At 39.8% G+C, this 23286-nt stretch overlaps 1 protein-coding gene across 5 annotated transcripts in view; it reads right to left on the minus strand.

The window, feature by feature from the left end:
- The window catches only part of ELMOD1 (ELMO domain containing 1), a 44065-nt gene that overhangs the window by 17666 nt on the left and 3113 nt on the right, over positions 1-23286 (minus strand). For 4 of the 5 annotated variants that reach the window (XM_090133899.1, XM_090133898.1, XM_031606188.2 and 1 more), the window contains exons 2-4: positions 8932-9024; positions 545-690; positions 365-393 (exon numbers count right to left, since the gene is read on the minus strand). In XM_090133899.1, coding sequence (XP_089990025.1) covers positions 365-393; positions 545-690; positions 8932-8948 — 192 coding nt within the window. In that variant the 5' untranslated portion in view covers positions 8949-9024. Of the gene's footprint in view, positions 1-364; positions 394-544; positions 691-3159; positions 3301-8931; positions 9025-23286 lie in introns of those variants that run through there. The other variant, XM_031606189.2, reaches the window with a different exon arrangement.

The raw sequence follows: 23286 nt of genomic DNA on the forward strand, positions 1-23286 counted from the left end.
GGCAACTCTGCCCATGGCAGGGGGCTGGAACTGGATCTTTAAGGTCCTTTCCAACCTGAGCCATTCTATGATTTCCATGATTCTAAATGAGGAATCCACCTAAGAAACTCTCAATCACAGAATACCACCCTTCTCTCCACCATGGCCTATTGCCCAGCTGTGACTGTCCCTACAGCATAGGACACTCTCCAGCTTTGTAAGGCAACCTGCTATGGTGGTCACAGCTCTCTCCTCAGTAGGAGATGTTTTTAATGTGAGATTATATAAAAACCTATAGTGATTTTTATATGGTGAGCAAACAGCCAACTGAACAAAACTGGACAGGACACAGTAGGAAAAATGAATTATCAGATCTTTCACTCACCTTACTTTTTGAACCTTTCAGTGATGCCTCTGTAAGAGAACAGTATTTGAAAGCACTGCGTCAGACAATTTTAAATGAATCCAGTATAAATGTAGCTGATTATTGTTTTTTAAACAGTCATACTATTTTTAGCACATGCAGAAAGGTACAAAGGCTTGAAGAATTAATTAATTCAGTTACCTATTTTCATAGTCCTGGCAGCTCCAGGCTTGGTATTGTAACAGATCCTTTGCAATTCACATCGCCCCGTTAATTTCCTGACCACAAACTTCAGGCAGCGCCACAAGCACTTGCAGTAGAAGTACAGGCATACCTGGATAAACATTCTGTCAGGGAAACAAACAAACAGAAAAATGTCTGAAAATAAGTCTAGAGCAGAGCCTTGTTTAAACAAGGTCATCACAGAGACTGAATGGCCTTCCTGACCCCCAAAACGTCCATTGCCTAAGAGCAGATTTAAACCAAAACCCGTATTGACACTATAAACATTTATCCTGATGGCTGTTAAAGGACAAGAGATTTCCTGAGGCCCCTTATGATCTGAATTATCCTGTGATCCTATGAAGTCAGGAAATAAACAAATACATGAGAAATGCTCTATTTTCAAGTGGGGTTTTTTTGTTTGTTTGTTTTGTTTTTTTATTTTTTTTAAAAAGCATTGCAGCTGCTATCATGCCTGCACACCACAACTGCTATTGCAGTTATATAAACCCACCCCAAAAACAAGTTTCATGGGCTATAATTGGTGGGCATAATTTGGCTTTCTTATTTTTACAGCTATGAAGGCCTGGCCTCTGCCATGTTACCCAAGTTTCTAACCCTGCAGAAAGCACAATGACATGAGATGTGGCACAAATTCACTCAGCATCCTTGAGGTCAAAAGCTCATCCAAGAAAAGGCAAATTGCCAAGACCTGACAATGGAAACACTGGTATCTGGACTGGTCTTGGACATCCGCCTCTAAGTAGTTCATGCTTGAACAGAGTGTTGGACAAGGTGGTCTCCAGAGGTCCCTTCCAATTGCAGTGATTCTGTAACTATATCCTATGAAAGCATCTATACAACTTTAATAAAATAGCTTGCTGTTGTATGGTCAGAAATTATTTGATCCTTTATGTCTGTGTGCATTCATCATGAGCCTATTATCTCCTCCACATACTTTTGACACTTTCAAAGGAAATTTATCTGTTAAAAGACAAATTACTATCCTTTACAGTGGAGTCGTTGGTTATTCTGAAAATACTAAATTCCAGGTACTTAAATCAGTACAGCTTTAATAAAGCTGGAATAACTCCATCGTTTCACAGCACAACCTGAAGGGCATGTTGCAGAAGGACATTCAGGAAAGGGAAGATAAGTTAACTCATGTTAAAGTCCACACAGGAGTTTAATCTGCTTTATGCTCACTTTAGCTTAATCTCCTTTGAAGAGAGATTAAACTAAAGGAACTAAAGCCATTTTATGTCTAAATGGAGGGCATTCACACAAGTATTTAGCATGCTTTAAAAGCATCCACTTTATCTTCACACTTTTAGTTAATTCACTTAACACTCCTAAATGCCTGTGTATAGGAAAACCCCTTGTCTTTATGCAGAGAGGCTTCCTGTTGCATAAAGATAGGAAGTGAAACTCAAAGAAAGAAGAAAGACTCCCACGCTGGAATCAAATTTTGGGTCAGTTAAAAGAGTTTCAGCTGCTGACCTGGAAATATTTGGGTCTTCCCATCCCAAGATGAGCCAGAACACACTGTTGTGAGAATTTTGTAGATGTTTCATGGAAGGCAATCAATTCAATATTAAGAACAAGAATAGCTATCAGAAGATAAGTCCATTATTCGTCAAACAGTCAGAAATGTAAGACATTTAAAGAGTAAGTTTCATACAGAGTCAGCTAATACCTTCAGCTGCAACATCTCATTGTGGCTTGAAAACAAGCCCATAATTTCACACTATGCATTTCAGTTCTTCCAGTAGATGTTTGGTATCAACCATCAAAGAGTTGACTTAATGCTTGTCCTTCCACACCAAGAATCAAAACACAACATGTATAGCCATCCCTCAGCCTTCTCAGCACGACCCAGCTCTGTGCTCAGGCTAAAGGTCCAGAAAAATGCATGCAATAATCAACATCCACCTCCACATGGAAGGTGGATGTCAAACATCTGTAGCAGAAATTAAACTACTCATTCTCCTTTTGGTCTGCTTTGCTTTCAATTCCTTACCCAGAGAGCTCATTTATATAGAAAGAAGGGAGGAAACGTTTTCTTAACTTCATGAGATTTCCTTCTAATGAAGGAAATGAATCCCATTAAAAAAACAAATCAAAACAAAACAAAAACTTCTGTAAGAAAGTTCATGTCTACACTTAATTACCTCTAGAGCTGAAACATCACAACTCACTTTATTGCTCAGAACTTTCTTTCTTATCATACTGTGTGATGTGGGTAAATTCCCAACAGAAAGAAAAACAGAATGTGTTAGGTGCATTTGAATTACACTTTTGATCATATGTTGTTGCCTTTATATTCAATGGCATATTAACAAATCAAAGGAAAAATTCTAACCGGGATGAGCTGTGATATTTCATGGTTGCAAACACATTTAGAACTGAAATTTTGCTTTGGCTATGGTCTGAACAAAAATTAGCTACATAAAATTGTATCTACTACAGAAAATCACTACAACACACAAACACTGCATGTGATTCACTAAAACTTACTTAGCAGCTATAGCAAATAAAGCAAACACTAGTTTTGACTAGGTTACTTGTAGAAGAAAGTTTGCCTTTGAAGATACCTTCATTTCTCTAATACTCATCCATCTCAAGATAACAACTGCTGAAATCTTCTGTTTACAACATGAACAGCATAAAAAGTAACACAAGCTTGTTTTCAAGGAGCTGTTCTTTACAAAATGGAACTCTTGCTGGCAGAAGTCCTGTAATAAAGCACACTTGTGAATGAGTTAACTTTTCTTTTGTCTACTTTGCACTTCAGTAAAGCAGAAGCACTGGTAACTATAATAGAAGACACAGAATACTGTAAAGAACCCTCACAGAAGTCTTGCTTTAACCACGTGTCTGACTACTATGGTAGCATTAACTTCATTGTTTTAGAGCAATTCTAGACCTTCTCTCCACTGAATCTCAGTGTTTTTTGGCTTTTTTCCCTGTTTGGCCTTGAAGGCTTTCTTGGCATGGAAAACAGCATGCTTCCCTACCAGTCTGTGTAGTTATTCGCAGTTTTCAGAAGGGTTTGCACAACTATGCCTCAGTTCCTAAGATGAGCTTCAAGTGCAGGAGCATTACAGAAAGGAAGACTTTCTTAAGTGACTTTACCCTTTCCCATCCTGACCTGAGCTCCTCCTCCTCCCATACTGTATGCAACAATACAGATCTACAGTTTGTGTTTATACATGAAAAGCATCTTAGAAGAGTTCACATTAATGTTCTCTCAGGTAAAATTAAAAAACTGTGTGATAACATGCTAATGCACACAGGCCTAATGAACAGGTTCCTGTGTTGGGAATGCCATACAAGAGGAAACACAACTGCCCTACAAGAAGTCAGGTGAAACATTCCTAGTCATTGATACCAGTCACTTGGAGGTCAGAAGTTTCCTGTAAGCTCCTGAGAAATAACAATGCAGCTAGGCATAACTCTGCCAGATTGGCACTCAAAAAACATCACTGAACTCTGATGTCAATACAGAGGAAAGGTATACTAGACTTTAGAAATGAATATGCATTTCCTTGCATGCCTGGAAGAGACTTATGAAGTGCTATCCAATGTTTAAAGCCACCACCACACCAGTCTAAACAACAAGTGTTTATAATCAGTGCTCCACCGACAGAAGAGGAAATAGAGAAGAGTTTCTGTGAAACATTTCTGAAATGGATAAACACCTTCTATTTTATCAGTTTCTGTTTATTTTCCCTTCCTTTCCAACACCTTCACTGGTGGTTTCAGAACTTTAGTATTTCCAGAGCTAGTTACAAACTGAATAAATACCCTGGGTAAAATGAAAAATGTAACTAAAGCTGGGAAACTACAAAATCACAGGGGTTGGAAGGGACCTCTGGAGATCACCTTGTCCAATCCCCTGCTAAATCAAGTTCCCTACAGTAGGTTGGACAGGAAAGCACCCAGGAGGGTTCTGAGTATCTCCAGGGAAGGAGACTTCACAGCCTCTCTGGGCAGCTTGTTCCAGTGCTCTGTCACCTTCACTGTAAAGAAGTTCTTCCTCATGTTCAGACTTCTTGTCTCAGCTTGTGCTTATTGTACCTTGTCCTGTCACTGGGCACAACACCAAAAACTGTTCTAGGTCCTATGGATAGGAAAGATACCTATGCAATTATTTTTCCTGAAAAATAGCTTGGTGAAGAAAGCATTGCACAACAAGATAAAGACTTGAGAAGGTGAAGACAAACTGTTTAGCTATGCATGGACAAGATGAACCAATCAGTGATTAAGCAAGTGATACTACACTGTGAGAATTTAGTTAACTTGACCATCTTTGGCTTATTTGTGCAACCAAAACTGTACAGAAGCTCAACCAAGGAGTAATTACCAGTTATCATTTCTGTCATACACAAGCATGCTATTAACTAAAAGAAATTTTCCTTCTGTACTTTTTTAGATTTGACAACTGAAACTCATTTCTCCATTTAGAGATGAAAGCAAGTCACCATAGGAACAAGAGAACATATAAAAGTAGTTTTTAACAGCAGCTTTCCACACTCTCTTCTCTTGCTTTCTACTGGCTTTATTTTCATTTCATCTGATGGAACTCCAATAGAACAGAACTTGTGCTTAAAATTGCTGGTGCTCACTGACTCTTTTGCCATCAGAAGTTTTTAGGATTTACTGACAGAAGCTAAAATGTCTGCTGCAGGTGGTTCTCCAAGTTACACAATTTTAATGTAAGTTACGATGAAGGTGGAAGTGTGCAAGTGTCACCAAGAGACTCCTCAAAACTCTCTTAAAGAAAAAAAAAAAAGAAGAAGCATGGAAGGATTGAACATTTCACTGAGGAAGAGTTCTATTATTTAATAAATAATATTTTAAACTTCAGGGATAATTCAGATAAGGGCGAGCTGCAAAAGAAAAGAAACATAGAACAGCTGCTTTCATTTAGACATGGCCTTGGACTAGAGGTATAAACACTGTCAGGAAGATAAGAGTCCTGCAGATTACTGGTGAACGCGTGCCCTTGGGTTTAGAGTTATTCCAGTTACTGTGGTGGTTGATGTAAAAAAAGTTTTTCCCACTGGAAGGCAGCAGCTGTTGAAAAACAGTAAATGAAGAGGCAAAGACACTGCAGCTACATTAAAGACACTGATGTCTAAAAATGACAATCTTAGAAAATGTTCATAAAATACCCAGACGTCAAAACAGCTACCACTTGCATAAATAAGCACATCCCCTTCTTGACTATGCAGATGTGCAAAACAGTTCTGTGACAGGCAGGAACACAGGAAGTATTTCAGATTGACAAATTAGAGTGCATAAGCAACTGAGTCAATTTATGACTCATTTTGAGTTTTTTGCATTTTAATTGTTCAAGCACATTAGGACTTCAGTTTATCAAAGCCATTCTTACTACATGGCACCAGAGCACACATTTTCCTCACATCTTTTTAATTAGTGCCTCATTCAGTGTCTGAATTTGGAGTTCATAAATTATGAGCAACATTTCTAAGCTACTTTTACACCATCTATTTCACTTTTCAGTTTAAGCAATGATGGTGACTGTCAACGAAGATAAGCAACTTCATAGTCAAGCCATTTTGGACCAGCTAAAGACTGCCTTTGAGAGGATATCTTAAAAGAAAACAAAGAAAATCAAAACACACAGTACACAACACAATCAAAGATCCCCCCAAAAACTAAACTATCCAACACACATCTTGAGTAAATATATGCATCAGAAGCAGTAAAACAATATGCCATAGTTTTAAAAGTGATGTTGTATACTTGTCTGACATATAAATATCAGTAGGAAAAATGTATTACCTTTTATGTAAAACAATTTACCCATGTCAACAGCATAAAGCAAACAGTTTCTTACTGCCTTCCTTTAAATATGAGGATGTACAAGTGTTATTTGTACAAACTGAGCAATTGCAGTCTTGGTAGTGTAGCCAACATTCCTTTTCGTGTGAGGCCCTTATAGCTTCATATACTTGTGGATCATACGTAGGAAAGGGATCCTTCTCTGCTCAGCCTTGGTAAGACATCTGGAATGCTGTTTTCACAGCTGTACTTGCCATACAAGAGACAGATAAATCCAAGTAGGAAAACTGAAGTTTCACAAACTACAGCTGCTACCACCATCAACTAGTCCAGTTCTTGATCCATGTTGTACACCAAGGAAAGCATTGTAACACTGAGCAGTCCTCACCAGCAGCACACTATATTCGATCTTAACAAGCACTTCAGGACAAATGGATCTACAGTAGCAGCTCAAGAGCTTGCTGAAAGACAAAATCTACCAAATATCAAGCAATATATGTTAACTTCTTTATTTTCCAGCTGATTTCCAAGCTGGAAGGCTAAATATCAACGTCTTGCACAGAAATCTCCCTGCAGATCTAAGCTTAACTGCTTAAGATTCACTGTCACAGAAGTCTGCAACTGCAGCAGTAATGTGCAACAGAACTTGCTGTTGCCAGTAAGCAGTCTTCTTGAAGAATGACCATAGTTTATTTCTTAACGTCCTTGTATCTTTTTAATACATAAGAAATTTGAGCAGTATAAAACTCATATCAGTCTTATGTTAAAGGATTAATCTCAAATACGAAAAATCCAGATTCTTGTAAATAAACAGAATAGTTTTCCCATTTCAACAGTATTTTCTTGTTTGAGGTGCTATGTTCTATTCCCCCTTATCCTCACCTTCTGTTCTACATTCAGAACACCGAACATTTCATGATTAAGTCCTATAACAATTAATTAAACAAGAAATTGCTTTTCATGACCTATGCCATGGCTAATTAAGAGAAGATAACAACGTAAAGACTTCTCAAAACTTTTAGAATTCACTTTAGAAATGCCATGAAAAAAAGGAGTTGATTTCTTCAGAAGCATCAAAGGAGCATAAATAATCAAAACAGCCTGAGTTCTCCTGTGTGAAAAAAACCCTGTTGGGGTCAGAACAACCAAAAGAGAGCAGAACAGGCAGTTTAAAGGCAAATATGATGTTCACAGAAGTCAGAAAAGAACTGCCAGCTTGGAGGTAGTCAGCAGCTCAGCTTCTCCATAAGGCAGGAACAAAATTACATTATGCTCCAAAGATACCAGGCCTTGGAGGGAGCAAGTTGTAAATCCCTCGGTGACTTCATGTTGGAGGCTTCCACTGCAGCCATAGGGTGGTAGAGGATTGTTTATTAATGATCATTGCCTAGATCACATATGGCACAAATCTGTAACCTCAGGTTTATGCTGCTTAAAATAAATAATAATCAAATCTGTACAGAGAAAGAAAGGTAAAAGTTACAAGAATACTGAGACAGCAATCATTGGCAGGATTCAAGAAGGAATGCTCCAGCATGGCTATAGGCCATCAGGTCACTGAATCAGCGTTCAGGACTGAGGACAATCCAGAATCTGCACCATAGAGCTGCAGCGACCAACCTCTCACCACCCTGGTAAGTTCAAAAGGGAACACATCAATGCTCAACCTAATGGCTCATTAAATTTTAGCTGTCTTTTGTGGGTGTTAGCAAATAAATAACCACTTTACACTTTCAACCTGTACACATTCTGCTTAGGTCTTTTTTGCAGCTGACTCAAAAAATCTGAAGTAACCAAACCAAGCATCCCACAGAAATGCCTGGGGCAAGGCTGGCTTCACAACAGTCATTACGGATGATCAGACTGGAGGTTATGATGCTGATATCCGTAGCATGTACTATAAACAGTCTAAAAAGAAAGAAAAACATAGTGACAGATGCTCTATACAGAAGCATATGTTTCTGTCCTCCTGAGAAAGGTTTCTCCCACCCAGACAGAAAATGATTGCTTTGGTTTATACACAAATTAAGCTCTTGATATGTATTAACTTCTAGGAGCATTCAACTCTCTCCACTGAGTGCAGCACAAAGACAACATGATATTTCTGTAGTGAAAGCCAGTGCTTGCAAGCCTCCTGTACTACTGCTAGTTTACAGAAAAACAACTGCAAGTCATACACAAAAGCAAATGGAGCAGAACCAGCTTCAAAAGTATTTGCATATCTTTATCAAGTATCCTCCCTTCTGCAACTTCGCAAATAGTTCTCCAAAACTCCAAGTTGCCAAAAACAGACACACTGAGCACTGCATGTACACTACTAGTATGGAGCAATCCAAACCCACATGACATTTCCTACATTGCTTCTATAAAGTACTGAAAAGCAAAATTTAAATTAAAACAGCTTTTGTGAAATCTAGGTGAATAGAAAGCAAATCTCATCTGAACTAGTTCACATTTTCCATACTGCTGATAACAGCTAAAACACTTCACTTGTGGCAGCATGGAAACAATTATTATCGTCACTTAACACTTGAAAAAACATAAAAAACAGTTACCTCAGGAAGTGTTTCATGATGGTGGTTTGTGTTATAGAAGCTGTAATCAACTGATGATCACCAAAAAGCTCTTCTTTGCAGGTGATACCAGCGCTGTAGAAATAGAATTGTAAGAAATATTACATCAATAAAAACAAAAATTATAATTTGCCCCTTCAGTGTGAACACAACTCATGTTTATTTTCTGAAAAATCAAGTCTTTGAATCAGAGCACAAAGTAAGAACATCCAGATCTTCCTTCAAGCTGTTTCAAACACCTGTGGGTTCACAGCAGCTTCCAAGTGGCAGCGTTAAGAGACATTCATCTCTCCCAGGCATTAGAACCCCTCTGCTCTCCAGAATTTACAACAATACTTGGAGATTTTTGGTAAAAGCAGCTTGTAAGCTAAAAGCTAGTAGAGGGTCTAGATTTAATTTTTAGAATCATACAATCATCTAGGTTGAAAAAGATCCTGAAAGATCAATTCCAATCATCAATCTGACCTATCAAGTCCCATCATCCAACGTGAGAGGTGTCAGATGATTACCTTCTCACCCGGGCTCAAATTTTATACATAATACATATGATGTCTTAAAATAGATACAGTCGACAAGGTTGACCATTCATTCTGATCCCTGGTGTGTTACAGTTAGTTTTCAATGCAATTACGTATTTTTTCAAGTGGAGAAGGAGAACAAGAAGAGCTGAAGTGAAATAAATAAATAAATAAATAATGACAACACAAGAAAAGCCAACCAGCTTATAAATATAACCTTGTCCATACACTACAGCCTCTCCCCAGTCACCTCTGTCACATTTAGGAAACCTGCAGTAAAGAATTACTTAAGTAATGCTCATATGTGAAGAGATTCAGACCTCTCAGTTTACTGTACTTTATTTATATCCAGTAAATGACAATAAAACTTTTTTTTTTCTTTTTTAATAATAAAGAAAACAAAGGAGTACAGTTCTGCACTGTTGGGAAAACTTCAGCTAAGATATAAAGTTAATACATTTTCAAGTTTTGTACTAGTACAAAACACATGCAGGCTTGGGTGAAGGCTACGCTGTTAAGAAGTGATTTAAGAGAATTCTTCCTTAGCACTTCACACAGCCCACTGAAGAGAATCTGAAAGCCTTCAAAGTCTGGTCTCTTTCGTCACATAATGGAAAGCTCTAAGTCTAAAGAAACTTATATATATATATATATATATATATATATATATATATATATATATATATACACACACACACACACACTTACTTTTTTGCAGGATCTATCAGCACTGATGGGATAAAAGTCTTAGCCTACTTTGTTCTTATTTTCTTAACATTTCACAAGTTTTACACTATGCTGTTGCCCGTTGATGGGAACGGGAGCAGTGTTTAAGTTCACAAAAATGCAGCTATCTTGTTGGATTACATCTCATACCACTTACTAAAAATACACAAGCCCTGAACTGTGAAAGCTTCCTTCATTTATATTGTTTTTGACTGGCTGAATCATGTTGCTGTCCCCTGAATACAGCTGTAATTGGTGGTGGCTGCAGTGACACCTGCTTGCAAGGGCAGAGAGAAGCTGGCATCAAGCTCCAGCTCTTCACTGAAAGCAGTAGGCAGGCTCCTAGCACCTCCTGCTACAGCTTTTGATAGACCTTTGATGGCAGCAGGCACAGGGAGCACAGGAGACAGGCAAAAACTGGAGGGGATGTAACTTGCTCCCCTTCTCCAGTCTAATAATTTGCTGTTTAAAAGATACCACTTGTGAAAGATTCTCACAGCTGAGTCTCAGCTTTTTAGCATCAAAGGAAGGGTGAACAAAGGGAACTTCAGCACAGCATTCGACCCATGAGGGCAACCGTGTAAGGAAGATGCCAGAGGTGCCAGGAGTTGTCAGATCAATGCTTCCTTGAAGGGTGTGTGAGCCTCAGCCTCCAAGGTCAGCTCCTTCCTCTTCCTGATCAAGGCCCATGCTGACAACAAAGTGAGAGTAAAGCAGCAGGATGAAGGGGAAAAGAAATCGCTTGCCTGCACTCCAGGGCTGTCTCATCCAACTACATCATGGTGGGAGCTGCAAAGCACTCTCCCTTCAAGTACAGTTATCAGCTACAGCCAATTATTGGTTTGATTTGAATACTCGTTAAAAATTAGACTGTTTCAAAAACCAGCTCTTAAGAAGTTAACGCTGCTGCTCATAAACCTCTGCCTTCACTCAGGAAGGATATTAGTTGGAAAGAAAAAGCGTAACTGACATAACGAGTATTAAAAGTGTTTGTTCTAAACCTTTTTAAAAACTCACCCCTAGATTTATTAAAAAAAAAATAGGAAAGGAAACAAGTCACAAAAATGAATCAGAGTCACTGAGGTTGGAAAGCCCACTAGGGTTATCTGTCCAACCATCAACTCATCCCCACCATACTTGCTAACCACATCCCTCAGTGCCACATCTCCACATCACTTGAACACCTCCAGGGATGGTGACTCCATCACCTCCCTGGGCAGCCCGTGCCACTGCCTCATCACTCTCTCTCAAAAGAAATTTTTCCTAATATCTAACCTGAACCTCCCTTGGCACAACTTAAAGCCATTACTTCATGTCCTAGAGAAGCTCTAGAAGTAAAGTCCTAATGCCACAAAAGCCCACATCAAAGCTCTTCAGAATGGAGAGTACAGAAGTTCACCTCACTGAGTTCTACAGCCAGTCCCTGACAGCATGGACCCAGCCCACAGCCAGGTTAACACAGCGGTAAGAACAGCTTCCTTCACTGAGGCCCAAAAAAACCCATGATGTTCCACCTGACCACCAAGTAAGCTTTCAAGACTTGGAGGTAAGACTTTCACTGCAAACAGAAGTACACAGAGCCTACACTGATGCCTTATAACCACGGAATACCCCAAGTTGAAAGGGACCCACAAGCACCACTGAATCCAACTTCTGGCTCCACGCAGGACCACCCAAAATTCAAGTCCTATGTCATAGAATCATAGAATCATAGAATGGCCTGGGTTGAAAAGGACCACAATGATCATCGAGTTTCAATCCCCCTGCTATGTGCAGAGTTGCCAGCCACAGACCAGGCTGCCCAGAGCCACATCCAGCCTGGCCTTGAATGCCTCCAGGGATGGGGCATCCACAGCCTCCTTGGGCAACCTATTCCAGGGTGTCACCACCCTCTGTATGAAAAACTTTCTCCTAATATCTAACCTAAACCTCCCCTGTCTCAGTTTAAAACCATTCCCCCTTGTCCTATCACTATCCAACCATGTAAACAGCCATTCCCCCTCCTGTTTATATGCTCCTTTCAAGTATTGGAAGGCTGCAATGAGGTCTCCCTGGCTAAGAGCATTGTTGAAATGCTCCTTGAACTCTGGCAGGTGGAGTTCAGTAAAGATTTTGTGTGTGTGTGTGAAGAAAACAATGTTTAAATTCTTAAAAAAATATATATGTTTCCACAATTCACAGCTGAGTAACTTCAATTATTCATAAACCTTGAGAGCCACAACTCCTAGTTTCTATAAACCTTTTTCCACTTAAAATGTAATAGATTCCTTTTAACTGAAAATGAAAAGAAAAAAAAAAAAAAGAAAGAAAAACAGTATTTCAAGTAAAATTAATGACTGGTCTATTTTACTCCCAAAGATGTTACAATGCCTGAGTTAGTAAGAAAAACAGCCATAGCGTTGGACTATATCTACACTGTTTTAGAGCATTTTTTCCCCCAGATTTCAGACAATTGTCTAAGCACAATTAGGTGTGCTTAGGGGGAGAAAAAGTAGCTGTGATCAGGGGAGGGATTTAACTGTCTCCTGTCTTCTTAAGGAAAGGTATACTAGAAGAGTTTTCCTCAGTAGGTTGGATATTTGAAGACAAGAAAGGCTTTTAAGTTCCACATGTAGTAAAGGAAACATAGAAGAAAAACATTCTGCAAGTGAAAGTAACCGAATTAATGAACATTTGTGAGCTTGCAGAAAGAAACAGAATAATTAGCCAATTTACCCTTCATTGAGAAGTTCATGCAGGTTATGAATTTGGGGAGTTTTGACCAGTTTCTCAAAATGCAGATTCCTGCAGCAATACTTTTGTCATGAAGTCGCAGCTGAATACGGACAGCTAGCGGGCACCCAGCGAGGACAGGCTGCTGGTCACTGCACCCACTCAGCGCTGCAGGGGCCACACCAGCACTTTCACCCACAGCCTAAGGATAAGGCTCCTACTTTAAGCTATAGAGACTCACATTTGCTCACTGAGAAACCTGGAAGACAATTTCTTTCTTTTCTATTTGTAGATGGCCTTTAAGTTGTTGTTGTTACCTTTAAATTCCAGTCAGATGGCTAGGCTAAGTCTAAACATAATCAGGTTTGATTTTGTAAGCTGTTTTACAAAATACAAGTACCCAACAAGCACCTTACACCAACAGCACACAGATGCACCACTGAAAACCTCTTAGCAGAATGTATTAAGTTTGCGCTTGCGACTTGCATTCTGATGCTATAGGTGGAAGATGACATAGCAAGGACACAGGTTTGGATCTCCTATGTGCTCAAGTTTCTCAGCAACTTTCTCAGTGCAATTTCACCTACATCACTTATAAGAAGTTAAACTCCTCCCTCTCACAACATACACAGATACCTGCTCAATGTAAATGGTTTTATCCAGTTTAAAGAGACAGGAGCTTCCACTCCTAAAACTAGCAGCAAAACTTCTTGGCAGAGAACACAGCAAAACTATTTCAAGTTCTTTGTCAACATAAATTCCTTACACAAGCACTAACTAGTTGGACTCTTGTGGCTATTTACAACCTTCCAAGCAGCACAGCAAAACAAGCATCTATCTGAAAGGTTAACAGTGGCTGGAGGCTTCAAGAAGTCAAGAAAGACTTAAAAGTCCCATCTTGCTCTGAAGCTGAGGGGTTGCTTTGTCTGTTCTTAAGACAGCTGCAGATTCAGTTGAGGGAAAAAAGAAAAGATGTGTTATTTAGAGTAAATCACCATATATGCAGAATAAAATATACTAAAAGGTAATCTTCACAGTGTTTGTTTTGCAAGCCAATGACTCACCTTGTGTATTTCAAACATATTTAGAAAGTTTATATTCTAATTGCAAAGAAGGAATAGCTGTGCTGAAGATACACGTCATGAGAACTGTTAAGATGAGTAGGCTGACTATAGGACTTTGTTAACGTGGATTAGATTACTGTTCATTCAAGTTTCCCTCCTCACAAAAAGAAAAAAAGAAAATTACATTGTTTGAAGTAGAAGGCAGTAATTCTACAGGCATCTTAAGTGTAGGAAAAGGGACATTCATTTATTTTCAGCTTTAGTTGTTGTAGTTGCAGAAAACACTCTTCTGAACCAAATATCACCAACATACCATCATAGCACTGACTTCAGGCTGCAACTTTTGTTTCCAGCAGCATCCTGAATTGCCACTCACCCATCACTGACCTCAAAAGCCTAGGACATTTATTTGCAAGAGACAACATTTTCAAGTCCTATTTTACCAAAAGTGTTTTGCCTTGGATATGACTCTTTTTTTTTTTTTTTTTTTGAGATGGAATTATTAATGCTTCTCTACCCCAAGCACCAACGTGCAATGGCTAGAACTTGAAAGGGACAAATACCTATGTCATGGAATGTCTTCAGCAGAGGCCACAGATGTTGGAGGAGAGGTTAAGGCCTTGAGCAGCTTGGTCTGACCTCAGAACTGAGCCTGCTGCAAACAGGAGGTTGGGCAGAAGACCGTCTCAGCTCTCTCCTAGCCTTTGATCCCCTGCTTCCCCCAGTACTTCTTAAGGGAAGCTTTCAGGTATCTTGAGTTATGGCTGCTTTGTAGATTACTTGGATAGGGTAGCATCAGGGTGCAGAAGTTTTTGCTATCTTATTAGTTTGCGAGCTATCGACTTCCCACTAAAATCCTATATAAATTGCACTGTTTACTGTAAAATGTACCTAACAGCACTTTCCAACTTGCTGTGATATTTGAAGGTAGAATAAGAGTTACTTAAAAAATGTATATATGTGCTCAAAAATGTATATACGTGTACATATGTGCTCAAGACATAAGTATACTTAATTATATTATTTATATTATAATATATATTATTTTAATATATAATATATATACAAGTATATATATTTTATATAATATATATATTTAATAACCCAATAAAAACAGAGGATCTTTGCTAGTCTTAATTGCAGTGTACTTATTTGAACAATGCTTGAAGGGAGCATAAAAACAGGAGGGGAAAACGGGTGTTTACATGAGTGGATAGTGATAGGACAAGGGGGAATGGTTTTAAACTAAGACAGGGGAGATTTAGGTTAGATATTAGGAGGAAGTTTTTCACACAGAGGGTGGTGACACACTGCAACAGGTTGCCCAAGGAGGCTGTGGATGCCCCATCCCTGGAGGCATTCAAGGCCAGGCTGGATGTGGCTCTGGGCAGCCTGGTCTGGCGGTTGGTGACCCTGCACATAGCAGGGGGGTTGATGATCTAGATGATCTTTGAGGTCCTTTTCAACCCAGGCCATTCTATGATTCTATGATTACTTACAGGTCCTCAAAAATTATAGTAAATACAGTGCATAGATTTCTCCAAATCACAACATGTCCTTGGAAACTGCTCCATTGCTGAAAAGGCTCTTGGGAACATGTCACCTCAGACTTCAGTTTCATAGAATTCAAATGCATTTTGTGTTTGCTCTGAAGTGGCTTTACCCTACACCAGTCGATACAGTCACTGGCAGGATCTGCCTGAGCTGATGCCTGTTCTGTGTGAACTTAGTTTCCCAGAGGATTTTCATTCCGTGTGCTCAAGACAAGGCTGTGTTCAATTACAAGCACTCTTTAGAAGAAAATCTTGGAACAAAATGTCACACTTGAGGAAGTTAATGAGCACGTCTTGAGTTCAGCCGCACTGTCACAGGTAATAAGGTTTCCTCTCCAAATCTCCATCACACATTAACATTTTACATTTCTGTATATCACTAGGAGAACTAAGGAAAGGCTGGACACAAAGTCATACCCCACTGAATTCTACTCCTCTCTAAAAGATCCTTCAAGCATGAGCACATTACAATGCTTAAGCAATCTAAAGGAGGAGCCCCAAGAAAAAGCTTCAAATCAGGATTGAGGAGGCAGGACAAACACAAAAAAGCCTCCCCCCAAACTGCTAAATAATACTTTTATAGTCTACAATTCTACAATCTCACCAGCACTTCACTCAAGGCCGTTACAGCCTCTTTAAAATACTAAATAATCTCACAGATATGTGACAGAAACAAAGAAGCTTCAGGAGAGTTTTACAATGCCTGTAAGAGTCACTGAGAAGTAAATCTGCACTTGGATTCAAGGAAACTCACCAAACCTCATATTGCAGGTTACCTCTAACACCATCCACTTAGGTCTATGCACTGAAATCTGTCAGTAGATAACAGTCATCTGATAACGACTATGTAAATAAGCTACATTTTACCACAGATAACATCAAACCAAAGCTCGACATCATAGCATCAAGCATCTCCAATTTATTGTTGATATCTGTCCCCGAAAACAAAGTCTTTTGTTCCATATCTGATTTTTTTTAAAAAAACTAGACCCTAGACATTCAGCAAAGGAGGCACACATGCATACACATATATTTGGTATGTGAAATTATGGCAATAATTACTTTTACTGATTTATATTAGCTCTGCTCTATTACAGCACTGAAAGATGTAGAGAGAAAAAAAATTAAGTCCCTTCAGGTCAGTAGTGAAGACTTCAGTGGGCACATTCTTTTTCTAATGCAAAATGTGAAGTAAAAAGCAGAAGTTCTCCACACCCCAGAATACTGCAGTCTTCCAGAAATGCAACCAGATGCTTAAATAATTTAATTCCTTTATGTGTTGTCTCCATCTTCAATGTTTCCATTCTTAACAAGCTTACTTTATTTTTTTTTTTTGAAGAAAGTATATTTGATCCAGAAGAGGACTGAGTAGGTAATATGTCAGCTAAAAATGAAAAGTTAAATGAAAACGAAGTCTCATGCTTGAGAAGAGCTTTCAGTGCACAACAAATTGATTATTTATTTATTTATCACTTCATGTCTTATAAAAAGGCATATTTTTTAGCCATTTCTCATGAACTTTCAACTTGGCCCTTGATGAGTTCACTCAGTAGAGCAGCAGCCACATCCAGGTGGCTCAGGTCTGACTATACAGCTTACAGTGCCATGGTTCTGGCCTACTTGCTCTGTTTCCATACGTACTGTAGAACAGCTTGTACTGTGAGGCAGCCTGTTCTAAATAAAATATCGTATTTTGTAGCAACATTCCTTCAAGCTTAGAATAAATCATGTAAGACTAGATACATGAAATCCAGAAGAGGCAACTTGGTTAGCTCTCAGACTCATTACTGCAGAAGCTCCATGAAAGAAAGGAAAAAAACAACCAAAAAAACCCCAACACAATACCAAGCCTCCCCTCCATTCTCCAAAATGAATACTTTCAACAGGGAATAAATTAGATCCTCTTGCCTTTCCCTCTTCATTTCTACCTCACTACCTAGATTAGCTGAGGGTATAAAGAGTAAAAATAAAGTATGGGCTTGCTTTCAAAATTAACTGACGCTTAGATTTGCCAGATTTTTTACCAGTTCTCAGTAAACAATAGCTATGTAGAAAAACATCCCACCAATGGCTCACTCTTTCTCTGTTCTTTCCCCAGCATTTCCAGTACGTGCTATTTTTACTTGGAAAAGGTAGAACAAATACAGCCATCAGATTAATACAACTACCCAGCAGGTATCAGCCTGAAATCGTGTATAACCATAGACTTTCATATTTAAGTGGCTAACTTACAAAAACAAACAAAAAGACAGCAGAGATTTTAGGTTATAGGTCAGACAGTGCTTTCAGGCTAGAGTAACACAAAACAGCGGAATTACCCTGGAATTGGGTGAGAGTCATACAATTCATACTGGTCTACCAGAAAATTGCTCCATTTGATACCCATTTTTCCTATCACTGCACTCAGATTCTTTTGACATACCAGTGACAACTTTCATGTGGAGCTCTCCAAGGTAGGCATGCAAGAGAAAGCATGTATGAGTTTATGCATGTGCGTCTATAAACTTATAAACACAGTTTTTCCTAAAAGAGGATTTGAGAGTAACCACTTCCTCTGAAGCAAGTCAGTAGATAGTGTCAAGAAGTAATTGTGAAGTATTTGACTATCCTACGACAAGTGTTACACTCCAACCATTAGCTGCCCAAATTAGCGCAATCTGCAGAGGGACCACAGTAAATGAGCAACATACTTAACCTGCAGTAAAGATGACTGGAAATCCCACTGTGTTTTTTTTTTTTTTTTCCCCACAAGTTTCATGGCCTACTATTTCATCCAAGAGGGTAAGAAACCAGGACACTTCCAAGTACATGACCTTGCTAGAAGCTCTGGGTCTTCTGGGCAGTAAGCACATAGCTGGTGCAGGATAGATTTCTCTGGTTTTACTAATGTCTGGGGCATTAGTAGAAGTGGAAGAAAGAATCTATTTGCTCACAGAAACTAGAAAGTTTTCTTAAGTTGCTGATATAAATAGTGCAAACCCCATGCTTTGGTTGGAGCCATTCTTAGGAAAAAAAGTGAAATGGTACCATGGTCAAAACTCATCTTAGGGGCATCTTTCTAAGTCTGTCATTCAAATAGGCTTATGTACTGGCAGTTACAAGTATCTTACTAAGTTTTAGATCCCATGAACAAGGGTTGAAAACACTAAAATTGGTTACATTTAGACTCCTTTAATCCTTCTGTACCCTAAGGAAACTCTAAGCAGCATCAAAATCAAGCTCTGCTTCTATCAGTGGTAGAGAATGGAAGCTATAATGGAGTTTGGCAACAGGGACATTTGTAGCAAAAAGGGAAACAGTAAAACAAACACCCCACTATGATGACCAAGTAAAAGGAAAAGATGCTGAAAACCTGCAAAACAAAGACAGGATACTTTGAAGGTCAGTACAGCTACATTAGCTGTTAAGCAAACTGTATGAAGTACTTTCATACAAGGCTCAAGAAACATCCTCACATCCTCCTGTGGTAATAGTGGGAGGTGTCCTTTCTCAAAGAGTAGAAAGATGGTCAGTAACAAGGAAAGGGGGAGGTACCATCGTTCCCTCCTTTCCTGTACCTCTTCCTGTTCTGTCCTTTGCTTTCTTGTAGGTGCTCACTTTCAGACAGAACAGGATGCTGGCAAGGATTTGATGACAGAAGAATGGAGAAGGGGATAAGACAACATGGGAAGATGAGAAAGAAGAAACATGAAGAACAGACGAAACTGTTCTTGCAATATTATTACTGAAGGGGAAGAACAAAGCAAAGCTAGGAAGAATGCAAAGTAGGGCAGGATGATTGACAGCATTGCCGTAATACACTCCTTATACAAAGCAACACTGAAAGTCTTCCTTCAACATCTCTTTTGACTTAGGGCACGTACTTTTTTATAGTCCTACCCTTTACCACAAAGGCAAAGCAGTAGTTAGAAATATTATTTGAAGAAAATAAGTAATACAAGTTTCTAAAACATTTTCAGACTTATCTATAATAAATCAGTAATATGAGCTGATATAATACCTGAGATGGTAACCTGTACGAAATAGCACAATGCACTGATGCAGATTTTCTCCAGGTGTTTTGTTGTTGTTATTATTGTTTATTTGTTTTGAAGACTGAAATGATGATCGTGATTTTCTTTCTATTTTCATGCTTCAAAGCTACTCCCAAATTGCTTGGTTTGCATGTGATGTTAACTGAACATTTAGGATGCAGAAGAACAAGAAAAATCCTTGCTCATGCTGCGCAACTCAAGTTTCTCCTTCAAGAAAAGAAATATCCCTCAGAATTTCAAACCATCCCAGTGGGAGGGAGGAAAGGGAATGAGAAGCTAAAGCAGTCTATAGTATCAAAACTTAATGCTGAACATTTTCCCTCTCAAAAGGAAATCTCAATCTAGCAGTTCTCAGGCTTCTCATTTGCATACAGCAGCGTAAGGACACAGCACTGATCTTTGGAAAGACCATCTCTGACTCAAAACACTTGTACTGTCAGCGGCCAGGGAAAGCAAGGTTCACAGAACATGACTATCTAAGATCCTTGGATGTTCCATCCTGGTCTCCCCACCAAATAGATGGGCATAGACTGTATGACCTCTTAATCTCTGCCCAGAGTATAGCCCATTTCCCTTATCTTTCTCTGAAAGTATCCTCTCTCCTCTCCCTTGTGCAAGTTGTACAGCAAGAACTCCTCTTTTCCTCCTTCAACCCATCTGTTCTTGTCAGGCTGCTTTAACACTAACAGCATGAAGGCCTAGCAAGCCCAGATTTAACAAATCCCATCTTCATGCTTCCTAGAGGCACAGCCTGTTTGATGGTATGCATCCAAGCCAATGTTGATATGGATGCGGCTCTGTGAAGGTAAAGTGGGAAAGAGAATAAAAGACTTGCTCTTATAACTGCCTATCAGAGCTATGGAAAGAGATGACAGTCTCCATGAACACAGGTTTGTTTCATACTAAGGTGCCCACTTCTGTCACCTGCCTGCCTACCAGATTGTGCAAGTATTACCAATACAGCAAATAAATTGTTGCTGTGTCATGGATAAGTCTCAATACCTGAAGCATTCTGGAAAAAAAAAAGGAAGATTTTGGGTTTTGTTGTTGCCATTTTTGCTTCATATTTCTTATATGAAGAGTACTAAAAATCGGTGGCAAAATTTCTGTTCATCATCAGCACAATCTGATAATGACCACAGGAGCCCATACTCAATACACTGACCCCAGTAGCATCACAGTTTTGGGGCCCAAGGAAACTTATTAGTTCATTTTTGGCAAATAGGCACATAATATGTGGTAGAAAGATACACTATTGTCTAAGTCTTGCTTGATCAAACTTGTTGCTTTTTATAACGGTATAACTGCTTCAGTGGACAAGGGAAGAGCCACTGATGTCAGCTATCTGCATTTCAGTGAGGTCTTTGACACAGTCCCCCATAACATCCTTCTCTCCAAGTTAATAAGATATGGATTTGACAGGTGGACTGTTCAAAGGAAGAGGAACTGGTTATAACATCGTACCCAGAGAGTGATGGTCAATGGCTTAATGTCCAGATGGAGATTGGTGACAAGTGGTGTCCTTCAGGGGTCAGTACAGGGATTGGTGCTCTTCAACATCTTCATCAGTGACATCAGCAGTGGGATCAAATGCATCCTCAGCAAGTTTGTGGATGACATGAAGCTGTATGATGCAGTCAAAATGTGCAAGGAACAAGATGCAATCCAGAGGGACCTAGACAGGCTTGAGGAGTGGGCCCAGGAGAATCTCATGAGGTTCAACAAATCCAAGTGCAAGGTCTTGAACATGGGTCACGGCAATCCCTGCTATCAGTACAAGCCGTAAGGATGGAGCACAGCCCTGCCAAAAGGAGCTGGAGGTACTGGTGGATGGGAAGCTGGACATGAGCCAGCACTGAGCCCTTGGCTGCATCATAGGAAGCGTGGCCAGCAGAGCGAGAGAGGTGATTTAGCTCCTCTGCTCTGTGCTGGTGAGACTTCACCTGGAGTACAACAGTGGAGTCCTCACTGCAGGAGAGACACAGACCTGCTGGAGTGCATCCAGAGGACAGCCGTAGAAATGATGCATGGGATGGAACATCTCCCTGTAAGGACAGGCTGAGAGATCTGAGGCTGTGTAGCCTGGAATAGAGAAGGTTCTGATAGCAGCCATTTGTTTTCTAGAGGGTGACCATACAAAAGAAGGGGACAGACTCTTTAGCTGGTTCTGCTGTGACAGGACAAGGGGAAATAGTTTCAAAGTAAAGGAGAGGAGAATTAGGCTGGATATAAGGAAGAAGTTTTTTACAAGTGTGGTGAGGCACTGGAACAGGTTGCCCAGAGAAGTGGTGGATGCCCCATTCTTGGAGACGTTCAAGGTCAGGCTGGGCCAGGCTCTGAGCAGTCTAATAGAGCTGTAGGTGTCCTTGTTCGTGCCAGGTGAGTTGGACTAGATGACTTTTAAGGGTTCCTTCCAACTCAAACAGTTCTATGATTCCGTAAGTCCTACGCTTGCAACACTGATAACCAGTTGTACACAGGCTGTTTGTGTAAAGAATGCCTGTTTAGGACCTTATGTACCTTCAGAAGATATCAGTTAACTGTGAATGAATTGGCAGCATGGTACAAAGAGATGAGGAGACAGAATCCTGCATGACTCATTTTCTTGGCCACGATATCTCTGTCTGAGCATCCATCTCTATGTAGGAAAATACATACCACATGAACTACAGCTACATCAGCACTTAGCACAGCCCAACAGAAATGGCTCTGCCAAGGGAAAAAAAACAACAGTGCCAATCATTTGAAATTGAAACTACATAGTGGAGAGCAGGAGGAAAAGGTGTTTGTTTTTAAACAAAGCACCTGATACTGACACTGGACAAGCTCCAGCCTTGTCTCTGGGACTGGCTGACTGGTGGCAGGCAGGATGCAGTAAGACAGTTCCCAGAGCATGTCCTCCCACTTATTTTCAGGTATTCCCAGACTAGCCCACAATACCAGCTGAAGAAGAAATAAAAAAAAAAAAAAAAAGGAGAGAGAGCTGGAACATTTGCTTCCAAAAGCAGTCTGAGCTAAACCATTAGTGTATGCATGCCTATTAGAAAGAAAAAAATGCATGTGAAGTAATGCTGGATGCAGTAACTGATATCAGAAAGGAGATAGCTCACAGGTACAAGGTTTCATATGGTGACAGTGCTAAAGACTATCCCTCCCAAATCTTCTCTCACAAGCTGCCATTTCACCTGTTCAATCTACAATTATTTTTTCAAATCCCATCTTTTCACTCTTGCATTTCTCCTATTCTCCACGCTCCTCTGTACATCTGTGACTGTAGCTGGCTGGAACATAACTGAGAACTCAGCCTAGTGACCTGCAGGCAGGTTAGCACACATTAAAAACACCAAGCCCAGGCAGTTGGTTACAGTCAGGTATGATATTCAGTACAAGTGCAGGAAACTAACTTATGAAGGGCCTCTCAGCTGCAGCAGAAAGCTGAGAAGTGGTTGCTCACATCTTGTTGGAAGCAAGGGACAGCTCACTTGAGAATGAACTGTCAGGAGTGTTTTAAGCTCACCAAGCTGGTGTGGGGCTCTTAATTGGTTTTGTGCGTGGGTGGATGGGAACTGCTCACTTGATAACAGCTGAGTCTTGAAATCAACATCCTTTACAGGAGACTACATCATCGATGGGGAGTGCTCCTGGAGTAGGACTCCTGGCTTTGTTTCTTCGGAGAGTTCATTTCTCTTGTAGTGAGACTGCTGAGACCTAAACCAGCACAGGGACACAG

This window comes from Phasianus colchicus, chromosome 1, assembly GCF_987193195.1.
Source record: "Phasianus colchicus chromosome 1, bPhaCol1.hap1.1, whole genome shotgun sequence".
Taxonomy (NCBI): domain Eukaryota; kingdom Metazoa; phylum Chordata; class Aves; order Galliformes; family Phasianidae; genus Phasianus; species Phasianus colchicus.